A 20,110-nucleotide genomic window follows, 5' to 3' on the forward strand; every position below is an offset into this window, starting at 1 on the left:
TGGTCTAAGTACTGGAGTTTCAGCTTTAGCATCATTCCTTCCATAGAAATCCCTGGATTGATCTCGTTCAGAATGGACTGGTTGGATCTCCTTGCAGTCCAAGGGACTCTCAAGAGTATTCTCCAACACCACAGTTTAAAAGCATCAATTCTTCGGCGCTCAGCCTTCTTCACAGTCCAACTCTCACATCGATACATGACCACTGGAAAAACCATAGCCTTGACTAGACGGACCTTAGTCGGCAAAGTAATATCTTTACTTTTCAATATACTATCTAGGTTGGTTCATAACTTTTCTTCCAAGGAGTAAGCGTCTTTTAATTTCATGGCTGCAGTCACCATCTGCAGTGATTTTGGAGCCCAAAAAATAAAGTCTGACACTGTTTCCACTGTTTATCCATCTATTTCCCATGAAGTGATGGAACCAGATGCCATGATCTTTGTTTTCTGAATGTTGAGCTTTAAGCCAACTTTTTCACTCTCCTCTTTCACTTCCATCAAGAGGCTTTTAAGTTCCTCTTCACTTTCTGCCATAAGAGTGGTGTCATCTGCATATCTGAGATTATTGATATTTCTCCTGGCAATCTTGATTCCAGCTTGTGCTTCTTCCAGTCCAGCATTTCTCATGATGTACTCTGCATATAAGTTGAATAAGCAGGGTGACAATATACATCCTTGATGTACTCCTTTTCCTATTTGGAACCAGTCTGTTGTTCCATGTCCAGTTCTAACTGTTGCTTCCTGGCCTGCATACAGATTTCTCAAGAGGCAGGTCAGGTGGTCTGGTAGTCCCATCTCTTGAAGAATTTCCCACAGTTTATTGTGATCCACACAGTCAAAGGCTTTGGCAGTCAATAAAGCAGAAATAGATGTTTTTCTGAAACTCTCTTGCTTTTTCCATGATCCAGCGGATGGCAATTTGATCTCTGGTTCCTCTGCCTTCAATTACTATGTTGTTGCTTTTGTTCAGTTGCTCAGTTGTGTCTGACTCTTTGCCACCCCGTGTACTGCAGCTCGCCAGGCTTCCCTGTCCTTCAAAATCTCCTGGAGCTTGCTCAGACTCCTTTCCACTGAGTCAGTGATGCCATCCAGCTATCTTGTCCTCTGTCATCCTCTTCTCCTCCTGCCCTCAATGTTTCCCAGCATCAGGGTCTTTTTTAATGAGTTGGCTCTTCGCATCAGGTGGCCAAAGTATTGGAGCTTCAGCTATACCATCAGTTCTTCTAATGAATATTCAGGATTGATTTCTTCTAGGATTGACTGATTTGATCTCCTTGCAGTCCAAGGGACTCTCAAGAGTCTTCTCCAACCACAGTTCAAAAGCATCAATTCTTCAGTGTTTACCCTTCTTTATGGTCCAACTCTCACTGGAAAAACCATAGCTGACTAGACGGACCTTTGTTGGCAGAGTAATGTCTCTGCTTTTTAATGTGCTGTCTAGGTTGGTCATAGCTTTTCTTCCAAGGAGCAGCTTTTGATTTCATGGCTACAGTCACCATCTGCACTGATTTTGGAGCCCAGGAAAATAAAGTCTGTCACTGTTTCCATTGTTTCTCCATCTATTTGCCATGCAGTGATAGGACCAGCATTTTTTTTAATGTTGAGTTTTAAGCCAGCTTTTTAACTCTCCTCTTTCACCTTCATCAAGAGATTCTTTAGTTCCTCTTCGCTTTCTGCCATAAGGGTGGTGTCATCTGAGGTTATTGATATTTCTCCGGGCAATCTTGATCCCAGCTTGTGCTTCATCCAGCCCAGCGTTTCACATGATGTACTCTGCACAGAGTTAAATAAGCAGGGTGACAATATACAGTCTTGATGTATTCCTTTCCCAGTTTGGAACCAGTCTGTTGTTCTATGTATGGTTCTAACTGTTGCTTCTTGATCTGCATACAGGTTTCACAAGAGGCAGATAAGGTGGTCTGGTATTTTCACCTCTTTAAGAATTTTCCACAGTTTGTTGTGTCCACATAGTCAAAGGCTTTACTGTAGTCAATGAAGCAGAAGTAGATGTTTTTCTGGAATTAGCTTGCTTTCTGTGTGATTGAGCAGGTGTTGACAATTTGATATCTTATTTCTCTGCCTTTTCTAAATCCAGCTTGTACATCTGGAAACTCTTGGTTCATGTACTATTGAGCCTCACTTGAAGGATTTTGAGCATTACCTTGCTAGCATGTGAAATGAGTGCAATTGTGTGGTAGTTTGAGCATTCCTTGTCCTTCTTTGGGATTGGAATGAAACTGACCTTTTCCAGTCCTGTGGTCACTGCTTAGTTTTCCATAGTTGCTGGAATATTGAGTGCAGCACTTGCTATATAAGTTTAAACAATTATCTTTGTAAAATAAGGCATATTAGGCTAGGGTAGGGGTCCCCTAATTTACACTCAACAAGTCGTAAATACAATGTAGAAATGGGCAAGGTATGTGGTGTGTTTCTACAATCAACTGTCCTATGACTTAGCTGTATTGAGAGATGTTCCTCAGACCTTGCTAGGAACACTTAACTAGTTTTCTCCAGGTGATTTCCTCTTGGCTAGCAGCTTACTGTTCGAGCCTGCAGAGACACTGTACTCCATGACAACAGTGCCCTTGATGTGTGAAATATTTGAGTATATTTTTCAGCCTTTCATGGCTGTTATAAATATTGTATCTGGAATATTTGGAGATGTCACTGTGTGTATAATCTTGTATTTGTTCAGAACCAGGAAGTCATATGCTCATTGAGGAGACTAAGGGAAAATAGGTTTGGAGAATAAACATAACAGAGGTCTTGACTGCCAGGCTAGGTGCTAATTTCCTAAGTAACTCCAGGTATATCACTTAATATCAAGATCTGTTTTTAATCTGTAAGGTATCAAAGTTCAGTTTGCTCAACTCTTTGGTATTCTAATTGCCTAGCCTATCTAAAAGATAGGCTTCTCATTTTGTAAAGAAACCTTTCCTAAGAAATTGTATATTTCGAAGCCGTGTGTCACATCAGACTCTTTGTGACCCCATGGATTATAGCCCACCAGGCTCCTCTGTCCATGGGATTTTCCAGGTAAGAATATTGGAGTGGGTTACCATGCCCTCCTCCAAGGGATCTTCCTGACCCAGGGATCGAACCTTAGTCTCCCGCATTGCAGGCAGATTCTTTACCATCAAAGCCACCAGAGAAGCCCCAAAAGTTATTCTGGCCCGTAAAGGGATCAAACCCACGACCTTGGTGTTATTAGCACCACACTCTAACCAACTGAGCTAACTGGCCACACAGTCACTTTTGAAGCCTTATGTGGTATTAAAATTTTAGATCCCTTAGAGCATTGCTCCTAACTTTGAAAAATTTCCTATAATATATTTTAAGTTTGCGGCAAGGAAAGATATAATAGCTAGCTTTCCCTTAGGCTCCAGACTTCCTTGGGTTAAGAATCAGAAGACCTGAATTCAAATCTGATCAAATGGTATGAATTGGTCAAGTTTCTTTACTTTTAGTAGTTTTTCATCTGTGAAATGAAAAATAATGCAACGTTTGTGTTAGTCGCTCAGAAGTCACTCAGAGTTGTGACCCCATGGATTATATAGCCCACCAGGTTCCTCTGCCCATGGAATTTTTCCAGGCAAGAATACCGGAGTGAGTAGCCGTTCTCTTCTCCAGGGAATCTTTCTGACCTAGGGAATTAAATGCAGGTCTCCTACGTTGCAGGCAGATTCTTTAACATCTGAACCACCAAGGAAGCCCCTGCAACACTTAGAATGATGATTAAATTAGCTATCATGTAAAATCTTTTAAGACAATACTTTGTTAAATACCTTGGTTTATTTTTCTTAATCCTTATTTTCCTTTCCTCTAATTCTGATGGAGCTTCTAAAGAAAGAGCCAATCCTATAATGATGTTGGCAATATTAATTTTTTTAAAACTTTTTCCCCCAAAGGACCAAAGAATTTTGCATTTATGAAAGATCAGAAATTACTCTTTTTATGTGTGAATTTTGAAGATGTAGCCATTGACCAGTTATTATCCATAGAGAACAGTAATGTGATGAGAGCATATCATGCTGAAGGAGAGATATTTCAGGATACCTTCATTTCCGGACCCCGAAAGGATGAGCTAATAAAGCACAATGGGCTAAAGACCCAGCTGTGAGGTTAGGAGCCTAGATGGCAGAATTCCATGGATTGTTCTTACTCTTTTGGGATCTGCGACATGAATAGACCTCAGTTGATCCAGGAATAGACTTCCCTTTTGCAGCTAGAGAGAGAGGAAACTGAAGGAGAGGTGAGTGTGCCTGGAATAGACAGGAGAGTTGAACTTAATTTAGGAGTTGCTGGACGTCCTTCTCTTGCTCATACACAGTAAAATTTTAATGACATTTTAAGTGAATGTTTACATTTTAAGAAGAAAATTCTCATACATTGGGTGAGAAAGAAACCAGCCTGTACCTCGATCCATGAGCCACACTTTCTGTGCAGTGGTCCCTAAGTGATCCCTAAGAGCAAGCACAATTGCTGCATTTATGAAACTTTTTATTTACTAAGTAGTGGATAGTAGCATATGGGAGCAATGACAATAGCTGACTGATGAGAAAACAAAGAAATTCCAGTATTTCACTCTTTTGAAAAAAGTCATTCAGAATTTAGTCATATTGGTTCAGCTGTTGTAACCAAAGACTGATAAGATAATAGAGGTCTTTGTGGTGGTTTTGTACTGAAATCCTTTATCTTTATGATGCACTGGGGCCCTTTAGAGTGGAAAGCTTTTAAAACTGCTGTTGGATTCAGAACTCAAATTAGCTGCTAGTATACTGGGACAGGGGTTCCTTTCTCGGGCAGTCACCACAAAGTAACTTTTATCAGGGGACCTTCTGATGGATTGTTATTTTCTTCAGCTTACCCTATTTATTTTTGTTGACTTTCTGCTGTTCTATTTTGTGACATTTAAAAGAACACTGTATCAAAAAGGCCAGTGCTAAATGGTGGACTGAGCTTGTGAAGTAGAGACATCACAGCCCATCTGATGTGTGAGGAGGCTGCAGTTTGAGACGCTGCAGTTTAACCAGGTTACCTGTGGGCAGAAAAGATCAAATGCAGCCTTCTTTTATGACTAGCATTGTATTTTGTCTTTCTTCTCAAACAATGTCCATTAAAAAAAATTAGAACTAACCAGGGAATTGATTCTCAAGAGCATTTCTTTTCAACTTAATTTAAAATCTTTCTGGATTGTTGACTGAGCTCTATGATTAAATTCTTTAATCCTTTCCAGGATTGATGTGGAAAAGTATATATCTATCAGAATTCCACTCCAGTGTTACTGCCACCTCTCCCCATCATTCCAAACACACTGTTCATACCCAGACTTGTAATTTTGTTCTTTAGTCCTATTAACTATATTAAAGTGGTATGTGATCCAATAAAGAAGAATGGTTAGGTAGAAGTTTTCTTTTAAATTTGCTAGGACACATTTCTAGATAATGCCAAACTAATTTGTTAATATTAGTCTTATTTGACTTGGTAAACATTGTGTTTTAACACTACTACCCCTCATTTTGTAAATATGAAGAAATAAAAAACATGCAGAGAAATTAACAAAACTTAATTTAGCTGTCTTTGCTTGTTCTCTTTCCCTTTCTCTACTTCCCTCTTAGTTTCTCCCCTTCTGCCTTCTCTATTTCTTTTTCTACCAATCCCCCCTCACATTTCTAATTTTCTCTGTCTCTCTTTCCTCTGTTGTGCTTGTTTCTGGGTTTTCTTATTAGAAAAAACTTAGTCATCACCATACAGCAGTGATCCACTTTCAGAGGACAGATATTAAGAGAGCGACCTATTTAAGATTTTTATATTTTAAAAGTCCTAGATAGGGGAATATTGTAAAAGAGGTGAGGCACATCCATTTATTAAAGTGCTATCTGCAAGGTGCCTCCCATATCCAGATGTGGAATCTTTAGGGACTTCCCAATGCCCAGTCTTATTTCTAGCACCACTGATTGTAATTATGTATATTTCACATGGGCAAAATTAACCAGCAGATTGTGATACTAACTTTTAGGAGCTGATGTTTAAAAAAAAATTTTGAACTTGATTTTTAATTTTTTATTCTATAATCAAGAAAGGATTTGTCCTAATTGTCTTATTATTTTACCTAAATTCCCATCTATTTTTAATTTCTCTATTGGCTTTGTACCTGGGGACAGGTAGTTATACTTTGTAAAGTTTAAAATAAATAGTCTATTTTAGTTATTTTTTTTTCAACTTCTTCTGATTATGACCAAAAAAGGCTAGAGGGCTGATTTTGAAACTGTTATGGTGAAAGATGGTATTTGAAAACTTTTGATGAGGGAAATTGCTGCTGTATTTACATTTTGAAAAGTGTTTCCTTATTTACACACTATTGACTTCCTATTGAGACTCAAAATTTTAAGTACAACTGGTAAAGAATTCAGTGGATCAAACTCAGTAAATCTGAAGTCACTGGAATAGAGGCCCCTAAGAAAAAAATGTGTCAATTTTAAAGGTCTTTCTTAACTGAAGACCATTTTGTGATAGAGCCAAAGGTTAATAAAATCAGTAGTGAATGTAGCAATTTTACAGATAAGCTATTCACAACAAGTGTAGTTACTTGAATAAAAAGCTAATTCAGTTCTAAAATGCCACATGCAGTAGCAGTGAATAGCTGCTTTTAGGTGCTTTCTGGAGGAGGATAAAATACAGAATCACGGCACTCTTCTCTTCAGCGTCCCTGGCTGCCTGTAAATTGCTGTGAATGGGGCTGTGGGCTGACAGGCTCTATTAAGACAAACTGCCTTTCTCATCGGAGAGATAAAATAAATCAGGTGTTTAGTCAAATTAAAATACTTCAGCTGGAGCAGGCCCTGGGGAGCACTGATCCACCTGACTAATCTGAGAGAAACTCAAGACAGATGTGGTTTGGGGATAAAGACGACCCCATGAAAAACACACACACACACAAAACAAAAACCCTATTGCATTGTCTTTCCAGTTGGAGAATACAGTTTACAGCACAGAGTGTCAGGCGCACTCTGTGTGTGATAGTAGATAAAAGCAGGCGCCCTAACTTGTAAAGAAGCTGTGTACGGAAGCTTTTTTTGCTGGTTTATGAAACTACTTCTGTTTTTATGAAGGAGAGATATTTTCTGGCAGTGGCTTTAAGAATCATTTTAAGATAGCCTGGAGATGAGAAACAGATGATGTAGGCAGCTACTGATGACCTCTGCTGGCCTGGGCAGATCCTCGGGATCTGATCTACTTTTTTTCTAAATTGATTTGCTCAAACCTCAAAATGTAATTTAAGACAAGATTTCCTACATAGAGTTAGGCTACCTTCTAAGAGCATTCTACAGGTCAGTTGCCTTCTTTAATATGTAGTTAGGTTGCCCCACTACCTCTTATTAAATTGTCTACTTTTAAACAACTCTAGCAGTTGTTAGTTCCTTTGCTATGGTAAAGTTTCACGTTCAATTAAACTAGTATTTTTGAGATGAAGTAACTCGTGTTTGCAGGTTGATTAGTCAGTGTGATTTAGACTTGATATTATTTTTATTATAGCTGCATACAAATTTGCTGTTAATTAAAACAAAAATCCAGCACCACGGATTTTAAATACTTGAGTTTAAACCACTATATGTGGACAAATACAATGGGTATAGAACAGAAGAATGACTACACGCATATGTATGTTTAGTCCTATGTGTGTGTGTGTGTGTGTGTGTGTGTGTGTGATGTCACTCAGTCGTGTCCAACTTTTCCCGTCAGGCTCCTCTGTCCATGGAATGCTCCAGGCAAGAATACTGGAGTGAGTTGCCATTTCTCTCTCCAGGGGATCTTTCTGACCTAGAGATCGAATTGGCAGCTCCTGTTCCTCCTACATTGGCAGGTGGATTCTTTTACCACTGAGCCACAAAACTAGAAATCAGTTTACATTATGTAAGAGCTTATATTATCTAAACGTATAGGCTAAAATGTGTGTGTGTATACGTATATATCCACATGTATACTTCCCATTTCAGGAGCGATTTTAGATTTGTTATACTACTATATTTCATTCAAACTGCATTTGTCATGCCACTCACACCTATTCAAAATATATACGTGCTTCTCAAATTTAGGGATAACAATAGCCTTATATGTGCACCTAACTTTTTGATTTAAATATACTGGTTATCGTGGCTTGTTTTCTTCTTAAACATGTATCTTTTTTAAGGTCAATGAAAAACTAATTTAGATATCATTGAATTTTTACAGTTAAACAACTTGAATAGCATGGTGATTTGTAAAAAGATTCAGTTAAATGGTGTTCTCTATTAATTCAGGTATACATGTCTATTAGTATTGGAAGCATCTATTCATTTATGGACCTGTTAGCTTCACCTTGAACAGCAGAGGTTAAGAAGCCATTTATATGTTATCTTCAGCTTCTCTGTTTCCTATGCAGGGAAGAAAGCAAAATATATTAAAGGTTTTTGAAAAGATGTAGTTTAACCTAGGAGAGAAGAGAAAAATTTCCAGTCTTTACTGGGGAATCTAACTGCCAGATCCAACTCTTGTATTGGTCCTTGCCCCAAACTTCCTGTGAACGCTCTTCTTTATTAACAAAGAATTATGGTGCAGTAACTTTACCAGTGTCCAGTAAGTGTTCTCTTAACTCACCTCATATATGTTCAGTTCAGTTCAGTCATTCAGTCATGTCCGACTCTCTGCAACCCCATAAACCATAGCACACCAGGCCTCCCTGTCCATCACCAACTCCTGGAGTCTACACAAACCCGTGTCCATTGAGTCGGTGATGCCATCCAACCATCTCATCCTCTATTTTCCCCTTCTCTTCCTGCCCTCAATCTTTCCCAGCATCAGGGTCTTTTCAAATCAGTCAGCTCTTCACATCAGGTGGCCAAAGTATCGGAATTTCAGCTTCAGCATCAGTCCTTCCAATGAATATTCAGGACTGATTTCCTTTAGGATGGGCTGGTTGGATCTCCTTGCAGTCCAAGGGAATCACAAGAGTCTTCTCCAACACCACAGTTCAAAAGCATCAATTTTTCGGTGCCCAGCTTTCTTCACCGTCCAACTCTCACATCCATACATGACTACTGGAAAAACCATAGCCTTGACTAGACAGACCTTTGTTGACAAAGTAATGTCTCTGCTTTTCAATATGCTATCTAGGTTGGTCATAACTTTTCTTCCAAGGAGTAAGCGTCTTTTAATTTCATGGCTGCATTCACCAGCTGCAGTGATTTTGGAGCCCCCCAAAATAAAGTCTGACACTGTTTCCATTGTTTCCCATCTATTTGCCATGAAGTGATGGAACCAGATGCCATGATCTTCGTTTTCTGAATGTTGAGCTTTAAGCCAACTTTTTCACTCTCCTCTTTCATCTTCATCAAGATGTAGGTATAACAATAAAATTACAGGTAAATCAGAATGTTGTTACTTCAGAATGTTGTTGTTACATACAAAAAATATATAATAAAATTTGCGTATATCCCATTTATCTGTTCTAATAACTTCCAAACTATTCTTCACACTATAGCCAGAATACTCACATCATCTCTTGTTTAAAATATTTTAGTGATTTTGAAAATTTCTTGGAATAAACATGAAGTTCATCCAGCATGGTCTGTAAGGAGCTGAATGGTGTGACCTTTTCCTACCTCTCTAGCCTCATTTCGGAGAAGGCAATGGCACCCCACTCCAGTACTCTTGCCTGGAGAATCCCAGGGACGGGGGAGCCTGGTAGGCTGCAGTCCATGGGGTCGCTAAGAGTCAGGCAGGACTGAGTGACTTCACTTTCACTTTTCACTTTCATGCATTGGAGAAGGAAATGGCAACCCACTCCAGTGTTCTTGCCTGGAGAATCCCAGCGATGGGGGGAGCCTGGTGGGCTGCCGTCTATGGGGTCGCACAGAGTCGGACACGACTGAAGCGACTTAGCAGCAGCAGCAGCAGCAGCCTCATCTAGTACTCTACTCTCCTTTGTGTTTTTGTTTGTTTTTGCCTAAGTTTTACTACCTTCAATTGCTGGAACACACACTGACACTCTCCCACCACCTGGCACCTCACAGGGCCTTTGTCTACGTTGTTTTCTCCTACTGAAAACCTTCTTGACCACTCTCCACCTCTGACTAGTTAATTCTTCATGTTTCTGTTAACTTATTACTGATACCTTTTCAGGCATACCTTCCTGAGTCTTGGTCCTCCCAAACTTGGTTAAACCTCCCATCAAGTATCTGTCCTGTTTATAATTCTTACTTAGTTGTCATCTACACTTATATATGTGATTGCTTGGTGAGGGTGTGAGTAGGAAACTCTGTCTGCTTTTTCTTGCTATGGTATCTGTATCCTTGGTTCTTGATATAGTACCTGAGATTCAGGAAATATTCTTTAATTAAAGTTTAATGAAATGAGTAAGTAAATTTCATACTTGTTTTATATCTCCTCATTCCTATATATCATTAACATCTATATTAGTTGAGCTTGTTTTACTTTGGGAGAGATTTTATGATTCCCCTCTAGGAACCTGATTTTGTATTTTAATATTTCTGGATCAAGAAGATCTTTCTTTCACCAGGCTTAAATTCCTATTGCTGAAATAAGAACTCATTTAAAACAATCACTCTCAGTAGCTAGAAAGAACAACTGGTTACAATCCTTGAGATACAGAATTTGTTTCCATATCAGTGAAGTACATTTTCTAATATCATTTCACTATCTTATTTTTCTTTTAATTTTGATTTTAGGCCACCTTTCAGCTCAACCAGGATTTCCCTGGTGGCTCAGATGGTAAAGTATCTGTCTACAGTGCAAGAGACCTGGGTTCATTCCCTGGGTTGGGAAGAACCCCTGGAGAAGGAAATGGCAATCCACTCCAGTATATTGCCTGGAAAATCCCATGGACAGAGGAGCCTGGAAGGCTACAGTCCATGGGGTCGCAAAGAGTCGGACACGACTGAGCGACTTCACTCACTTTCAGCTCAACAAATCATTAAGGATTATGGAACATTGACAGTTACTTAGTTATGTGTTTACGTATTTATTTTTAAGGACATGAATTGGCACTAATACCAAAGTAATCCTAAAATATTGTAGCTTCTCAACTGATATCAGGTCTTACCTTGTGAGAATCATATATTAGTAAGGGCTAGCCAACATCCTTTGAAGGCTCCCTTTTCCCATGGGCCCACAGTTTCTCAGATTGTCCTGGTGCTTTCTTAGCAGGAATGAGGGGAATTGCATAAGGAGATTGGAAGTCTCCTCTTCCACACAAACCAAAATTGGCAATCTTTATCTCTTTTGACAGCTGGTGGCATCTTCCTGAAAAGCTTTCAAAGCATAGATCATTTCTTCATAATGAAGCCTGTGTGCTCACATTCAGTGGGCTGAAATTCTTATCTTATGCTACAGTAAAATGCTCTAATTTCAAGTCACAAAAGGATTCTGTACCCTTTACTTAGCAGAGCTGTGCAATTTGCCCATAAATAGACTGTTCAGCACCATTAGTGCATACTGTAAGTGTGCAGTGACATCGTAACCTTTTCAACCTTTCCAACCTTGAGTGTGTTTTTCCCTTTTGAAGAATGACAAATGACAAAGGGGTGAGTGAGCCCCCCAAGCAATATTTTTGCCTTTAAGGATGAACTTGGGAACTTTAGCTTGATCCCCTCACAGGAGAAAAAAAAAAAATCAGTTTCATTGTCACCTGAGGCAAGACAGTTTTATTTTATTTTTTTCCTTTTTCTGTCCCTGGTCCCATATCCAAGAGAGACCTCAGACTTCTAAGCTTCAGAGATAGATCTTTGCACTGTAGAAAAATTTTCTGAGGGCAGTGATCAGAAAAGTACTGAAATAGCATTTATTAAGTACCTACTATGTCTTAGATTCTCTGTTAGTCATTGAGGGTAGAGGTGATTATAGAATATTAATACAACCTACAGTTTCTAATCTTTGGTACTAAATAGCATACGTTTCCTAGCTTGACAAGATAGATTTGGGTGGAGAAGGAAGGGGAATGTGGTGAAAGGGAGAGAATAGAGTAGTTTGTTCTGTTTTGTTTTGTTTTAAAGAACAAGAGGGAAGAGTGACTATTTCATTGGCAACAATCCTTTTTGTTGGCAGGGCAATGACTAACTCGAGTGCTCATTCCATTGCTCTCCATAGAGTTCTTGCACTCACAGTGACCTCCAGTTATTGTCCCAGATATTTGTGTCTTAGAGCAGTCCCTTTCTAAATCTGCCTACCCACTCACTTCCCTAATTCATTCAGAATTTTCTCAAACTTGTGAGATATCTTTTCACTTCCATTTTAGGTACACCTGAGAGCCTGGCAGAAAAAGAACGGCAGCTCTCTACCATGATTACCCAGCTGATCAGTTTACGGGAGCAGCTCCTGGCAGCGCATGATGAACAGAAAAAACTGGCAGCCTCACAAATTGAGAAACAACGGCAGCAAATGGACCTTGCTCGCCAACAGCAAGAACAGGTGAGCCCTGCAAAAGGAGCTGATGAACTGGAGATGTGGAATGTGCCAAGCTCAGAGAGTAATCACATTGATTGGTTTATTTGTCATAAGCCTTCCTAAAACAAAGACAAGGAAAGAAAGAAGCCTTCTGGAAATCTAGGGTCGTTGAGAATACTGAGGGGATATGTGGAGGACAAAGAAAGGCATAATAGAACTGGTCATAACTGAAGTGATAATATTGTTCCAGAACATTTGCATTTGATTAATTACTCAGGGATACTTGTTCATGTAGGTATCACATATATCCCTAGTGTAGCTTAACCATGAGTAAATCACTTCTCTCTGGACTTCTTTTCTCATCCAGTAAAAGAAGATCCTGGTCTAGAAAAACTTTGAGAATCTTTGAACTTACTGGTTCAAGCTAGGGTGACTACATGTCTCAGTTTTTCCAGAATAGCTCTGATTAATATCCATTTTCCAGAGTATTAATACTCCCCTCTTCCACCTGTGAAAGTTGTCCTGGCTAGGCTGATAAACTATACGGTCACTCTCTTTTAGCATAGGTAAATCATTAAAAACAAATTAACACATGGCTCCTGGAAGAATTTGACTTCATTGATTTAGAAGTGAGAAGGAAGAAAAATAGCAAAGTTTAAGTGTGTATCTTTTAAAAAATAAATCACTTTCACAAATGTTTTTCCTGTCTCATAAGAGTACATTAATCTAACAACAAGGATCCTATAGAGTAGTCCCTGATGCTTTAGATCAGACAGATCCAAATTAATGTGCAGTTTTTAGGAATCTGACATTATTACTGGAATTATCTTTTCAGTTAACTGTATTTTATAGGGGTATATAGAGCAATATATGCTCTGTTGATTTTAATGAGTTGTGACGTCTGGTATTTTATATGCTTGAATATTTGCCCACATGTAGGAATATGGACTCAGCCCCTAATGGAAAATAACATAAAGGAACACTGTAAAAAATCAGAAGTTAGAATGTCATTTAGCCATCCAGAGATGACACAGTAATTAACTATTGACACTTGTGAATAAGCTAGCACAAATTAATCTTGACACATTTGCAGACGAGTGATATCTTACAGTGAACACTTTGTAATTATATTTCAAAATGAAAATTAAATGACACTTAAAACTAGGTTGTCATGCTCAATGAAGCGAGCATGTAGCTCAACCGATTGGCAAATAAAATTCAGAATTTGAGCCACATGGTGCTTATGTACCATACTTCACTGTGTCAAACCCATACGTCTAGAGTGGATGATAGTAATTGCACTGTGGTGTTTTGGATGCATTTCTATGCAGCACTTTATCATTTAGGAGGGACCATCAATATTAGATGTCTAGCGGTGTTTCACTGGATTGCTAAGAGGAAATGAATATTCAGAGATCCGGCATGTATACCTTGAGTTGCAGAGTTGTCCATTTCTGATTTGAATGGTGGTAAGCAGAGTGAGCCTTTTCAACTTGATTAAATACTATTTCCATTTTGCTTATAAAGCTTTGGGGAGGAGTGGTCCCATTTCTTAAACAGTAGCCTGTGTTAGGGGCAGCTTTATCATGACTTCTAGTATGAACCAGTCATCACCAGAAACCATTAACCCATATTTGGGGGCAGACTGCTATTTGTCATCTTCTGCTGAAAGGAATGTAACTTGGGTATTTCCCTCTACTCTAGGCTAAAATATCAAAAAGACTCAGGAAGTATACAGCTGAGGGGTAATTCACACTCATTTCCAACACTGTCCATTTTAGAATGTTTTGGAAATAGAAGAAATAGGGAAGAAATAACTCTTGCCTATAGGCATCATGAAACCAAGTCATCCTAAGAGCTTTCTGGCCATTTTTTTCTCTGGCTTCCTAGGTTGGCAGTGAGTGTGTTCTCACTAAGGGGCATTCCCATGGGTTTCAAGCTCCAGCAGCTCAGATTTTGAGGTAATAAGCAGCCTGACACCTAACTCATGTTTTATAGTAAACACTATTATCCTAAAGAAGTTCTTTGCTCTCCTGAGGGGAAGATTCAGTCTTCAATGGGGCTTGCATTAAGTGGTTAATGTTTTTTTTTATAGACCAGATGACATGTTAAGATGTTGAATTTGTTGGATGAAGCAAGGGAATACAAAACTTATATGTGGATCCTGTACTATAAAACTAACACATTGCAGTAAAAAAGATGTGAATAAATATGAAATTTTATTTGTTAAAAAAAATGCTTTGTATGTTATGCATTACATCAGCAAAAAAAGATAAAAGTTTTTTATTTTTGCTGTTTTTTTTCTTTTGACATTCCCTTGACAATATTTGTAAGCATTATCAGTTCTAAAAATCTTTACAGTAAAAAAGGTCTCACCAAAGTAGGCCATATTATAGGTAACAGAAAGTTCTTTCATGTCTTTGCTTATGGATTTTACTTTTTAAATCCAAATTAAGCTCCTCAGAAACATGTAGCCAGTTTTCCTGCCTTTATTCTCCAAGGATCAGATTTTGAAACTCCCATTCTTTCCAGATGACCAGTGCAGATATAGATGAACTGCTCACAAATGTAATACAAGGTGGCCAGTTCTCATGTACAGGTCAAGATTTAGGGGTGAGCAGAGAGATGGCACCTGTTTGAAATATTTCCCTTCTCTCCAACTTTCTGATTCTGCCTCTCTCATTTTATAGGAATTCTTTCATATTAGAAGTACAGTAAAACATTCTTGTAATACCAGGAGATGTACCTCAGGTAATGGCAAAAGTGTAAGCATTTCATTTTAACTTAATGAAATTTTATTTCTGATAGATTGCAAGACAACAGCAGCAACTTCTGCAACAGCAACACAAAATTAATCTCCTGCAACAACAGATCCAGGTCTGTGTATTTATTCCTCTTGTCTGATTATACTTAGATACTTTCCTCCTTGAAAATGGAATTTAAAATGCTGCAAATGCACCCTTCTCTATAAACAGCAGCAATAGGGCTTTTATTCAAGGATGTTGTATACAGTTGTATAAATGAATGTAGGAAATATCGACTTGGTGGAAGTCTAAGCATTCTTTTCTGATGTGATGCATAAGCAGGATAAACCTTACCTTTTTTACCATCTGCCATTCGACTAATACAACCTAGTGAAAACATAATGGTTTCCAAGGTGGCATACTCATGCTAGTTTTATTGCCACAAAATTACTTGCTCTGTATGTTACCGTCTGATAGTATCATGGGTAGAAGCTTATGTTTATTTGCTTGTTAGGATGTCTGATTGGGCCAATTATGAGAAGAATCTTATTATCTAGGAAAAGGTTGGTAATAATTAATTTGTTCTTTTTATATATTAATTGCATTTCTGCTAGGTGCTAAAAGGAATATAAAGATTAGTAATTGTCTTCAAGAAGCTTATAGTCTAGAAAGGAAGAAAAACTTGAGTAATTGTAACACAGCTTAGAAATTTCTTTTTCTTTATTCCTTTTCTTTCTTTCTTTCTTTTTTTGGTGACAGGGTAACACAATATAGAGATCATAATTACAATGGCCTGAGAAAGAATTCTGGTTTCTGTTATTCCGTTAGATATTTGACAGTTAATTCAACTAACAGCTATTTGACATAAGTAAGGGAAGTGATCTCCATTTTTGGATATGCTCATAGGTGGGTGTGTGACTTCTAGAAAGCCTTAGAGTAAGCAACTGGTTGGCTGGTGATTAAACCTCAGGCATACTGATCCCAGAGTTACACGTACCCACCACAGCCTCTGGGTTTCTCTTGGTTGTTGTAGATATTTTCTATACTGGGATATATTATTCAGCCTAGTTGGGGCACTATATTCTGAATTATATTAGTCCTTTCCTTGGGATTAGTATTACACCTTCCTATGTTTTTAAAAATCATTTATAGAAAGTTATTACTTATTTCACCTTACCAATGAAAAGTCAATGATTTAGATCTTTGCTTCATTGTGCAGTCACATTTAGTGTTCCGGGTAGTAGTCACTGCATTTAAAATACTGATTTGGTGTGTGAAGAAGTATTTGTACCTAATTTGGCACTTTGCCCATCTTTACTAGGAAGTTTTAACTAGTGTTTGCTGTTGTTGTTTTAATTAGTTCTGATTCTGTATTCCATACTCAAGTCTATATGTTTCAAAATAATGAATCCAAACATAATAGATAGTATGTCTCTGGCATTTTGGACAGTCAGCTTTTATAATTAAATCTTGGAATAATTTTTTTATCCTGATATCTTATGACTCATGCTGAGATCCTTAATTAAATAACTGTCCAGGTGTTCCCTTGCTCTGCCCTTATTACAATTTTCAGTGTGTCTCCCACTGCTAAGGTCAAGAGTTTTAGCCTGTGGCTTCCTACATTTTTCTCTAGATTCCTCTCTAAGAACTTGGTAGGTGTTAAATAACCTGATTGTTTAGAATACTCTCTGTTTCTCCTATTTGTAAAGCAGAAATGGAAGAAATTCCCTGAGATGTTTTCATATCAGTTACTTATTATTAATGTTTTTACTACCTCTTTATTACCTACTTCGTTATTTGTTTTGAATATATTTCACTTCTTAGTCCAAAGTTGTTTGCATTAACTGGATGTCTTAACTGGCGTGTACCTGTGGTACTGAGGATCTCAGATGAATAGCAACAAAATTAGTTCAGAGTATCTTTGTGAAATATTATAGGCATTTATTGATGATATTTTATAGTCATAACGACTGTATGAGTTGAAATCTTTTTCAGGAAACTAGAACATGATCTTAAAATATTATTTGTCAGAATGTTCAATTTGAGAAGACAAGGAAATTGGTTTTCCAAGTGTTTTAATAGAAGTTCAATTGCTTTAAATTTTATACATATTTCTCATTGTTTAAATTTTTAAAAATTGAAGCCTTTCAGGCCTTGATCTCATCAGTATAAACTATAAAAATCATAGACAGATTCAAAATAGTTACATTAATTTTAGAAATATGGGATTCTTTGTAACAGGAATTCGTATTTTATTTTTAAAAAAAGAGGAGGCAATAATCTGTATTACAGTTTAATCTGTCCTGAACTACTGCTTCACTGTCAGTGTTTATCTAATCAAGTATAAGACCATTCAAAGAATTTTTCAAATACTGAAAAACATTTACTCCTTACACAAAACATATTCATCTCTGACACAAAGCACATATTTGATATTCAGAATTTTAGTTATTTTCTTGGGAGGGAAATGGGTTAAGTGTATTTTCACATAAGGTTTTTGGCCAGCCATAGGCATGATCAAATTTAAGAGAGAGACTTTTGTTGGACTCATTTTAATTTGAGCAAAATATGAGATTTAAGGAATGCTTCAAACATTTTTCTATCATGAAAAAACATTCTCTCTTTTAAAAACAAAACAAAACAGAGATTAAAATTAGGTAATAAATACAAAACCTAACTTCTCTTCTAAAACTGAATGAATACAGTGACAATTTGAGATCCCAAGTTTGACCTTTTTCCTTCTTTTAAAATCTTGTATTCTAGAACTTATTTCCTAACAGGGTCAGCAAGAGCCTTGGCAGTTGGCCATAGATCATAAGTATCAGGTGATTATGTTCAAGATTGTTCTTTACTTTTAGTTCAGAATGCTGACTTCTGAATTAATGCTTGTTGCTTTGGAACTTGCAATAAAATTCCAAAATTTTATTTTCTGTAATAAAAAGAAAGGAAAGAGTATCTAACCTATTATAACAACCACACACAAACACATCTGGGTCTATAATAATGGAAGCAAATGAAAACCTGAACGATATGCACACATTGAAAGGCAGAATTCTTCATTAGCGATAGGAAAAGGCAGGATTAAGATAGTATTATAAAAAGTCTTTGAGCTTATTTTTCTTATTTGCAGTCATTCAAAACTTATTCTGTGTATGTAGTTAAAAATTATTTCATTTATGTATTTTTTCCTTGAATATAATTTTAATGTGATTTCACCTTGGTAGTTTATAACTAAATTTTTAAAGAGATACTTTTTAAGACTATGTGGACTTCCCAAGTGGCACTAGTGGTAAAGAACCTGCCTGTCAATGCAGGAGATCCAAGAGACATGGTTTTCATTCATGGGTCGGGAAGATCCCCTGGAGGAGGGCGTGGCAGCCCACTTCGGTATTCTTGCCTGGAGAATCTCATGAACAAAGGAGTCTGGCAGACTAGAGTCCATAGGGTCACACAGAGTCAGACACGGCTGAAATGACTTAGCATGCATGCATGGTCTTTAAGCCATGCTGAAATCGTAAAATGAATGATTTTATGAACCAGTGTTTTTATAGTTTTGATGAGTCATTTTTTACCATTTAAAAAATCATGTTAATAACTTTATTTTAAAAATTCGTTAATATCAACAGGTCTTTTAGTAGGCTGTTTGCTTAGTGAATTCTAATCCCTCTGTTTGTGCTTTGGGGAAAATGGTGATTCCTCTAATCTGTTACACAGTAAGTAATTCCCTGGATCAGAACAGATCAGATCAGTCGCTCAGTTGTGTCTGACTCTCTGCAACCCCATGAACCATAGCACGCCGGGCCTCCCTGTCCATCACCAACTCCTGGAGTTCACCCAAACTCATGTTCATTGAATTGGTGATGCCATCCAACCATCTCATCCTCTGTCATCCCCTTCTCCTCCTGTCCTCAATCTTTCCCAGCATCAGGGTCTTTTCAAATGAGTCAGCTCTTTGTATCAGGTGGCCAAAGTATTGGAGTTTCAGCTTCAACATCAGTCCTTCCAATGAACACCCAGGACTGATCTCCTTTGGGATGGACTGCTTGGATCTCCTTGCAGTCCAAGGGACTCTCAAGAGTCTTCTCCAACACCACAGTTCAAAAGCATCAATTCTTTGGCACTCAGCTTTCTTTATAGTCCAACTCTCACATCCATACATGACTACTTGAAAAACCATAGCTTTGACTAGACAGACCTTTGTTGACAAAGTAATGTCTCTGCTTTTCAATATGCTATCTAGGTTGGTCATAACTTTCCTTCCAAGGAGGAAGTGTCTTTTAATTTCATGGCTTCAATCACCGTCTACAGTGATTTTGGAGCCCCCCAAAAAACAGTGGAGCCCCTGTTTCCACTGTTTCCCCATCTATTTGTCATGAAGTGATGGAACTGGATGCCATGATCTTCATTTTCTGAATGTTGAGCTTTAAGCCAACTTTTTCACTCTCTTCTTTCACTTTCATCAAGACGCTCTTTAGTTCTTCTTCACTTTCTGCCATAGGGTGGTATCATCTCCATATCTGAGATATGGAGAATATCAATATCTCCATATTGATATTTCTCCTGGATAATCCCCTGGATATGAGGCCAGAAAGTTAGATATTTTTGCTATTTCCAGGACAGAAATGGGGGTTTTCAGGTGGTGCTACTGGTAAAGAACTCACCTGCCAGTGCAGGAGACACGAGATGTAGGTTTGATCCTTGGGTAGGGAAGATCCCCTGGAGGAGAGCATGGCAACCCACTCCAGTATTCTTGCCTGGAGAATCCTATGGACAGAGGAGCCTGGTAGGCTACAGTCCATAGGGTTGCAAAGAGTTGGACATGACTGAAGCAACTTAGCATGGACAGAAATGGCACAATTTTTATCCAGTTTGTGGAAAGCAAAACTAACAGATCATGGAATATGGATCCTTGAATTTGGGACTATT

The 20,110-nt window shown here is 38.0% G+C and overlaps 1 protein-coding gene across 50 annotated transcripts in view; it reads left to right on the plus strand.

Moving 5' to 3' along the window:
- Positions 1-20,110, plus strand: part of SOX6 (SRY-box transcription factor 6) — a 715,111-nt gene that overhangs the window by 485,167 nt on the left and 209,834 nt on the right. For all 50 annotated transcript variants that reach the window (XM_069554258.1, XM_069554268.1, XM_069554273.1 and 47 more), the window contains 2 exons: positions 12,292-12,464; positions 15,249-15,317. In XM_069554258.1, coding sequence (XP_069410359.1) covers positions 12,292-12,464; positions 15,249-15,317 — 242 coding nt within the window. The remainder of the gene's footprint in view (positions 1-12,291; positions 12,465-15,248; positions 15,318-20,110) is intronic.

Source organism: Ovis canadensis, chromosome 15 (assembly GCF_042477335.2).
Source record: "Ovis canadensis isolate MfBH-ARS-UI-01 breed Bighorn chromosome 15, ARS-UI_OviCan_v2, whole genome shotgun sequence".
Taxonomy (NCBI): Eukaryota; Metazoa; Chordata; class Mammalia; order Artiodactyla; family Bovidae; genus Ovis; species Ovis canadensis.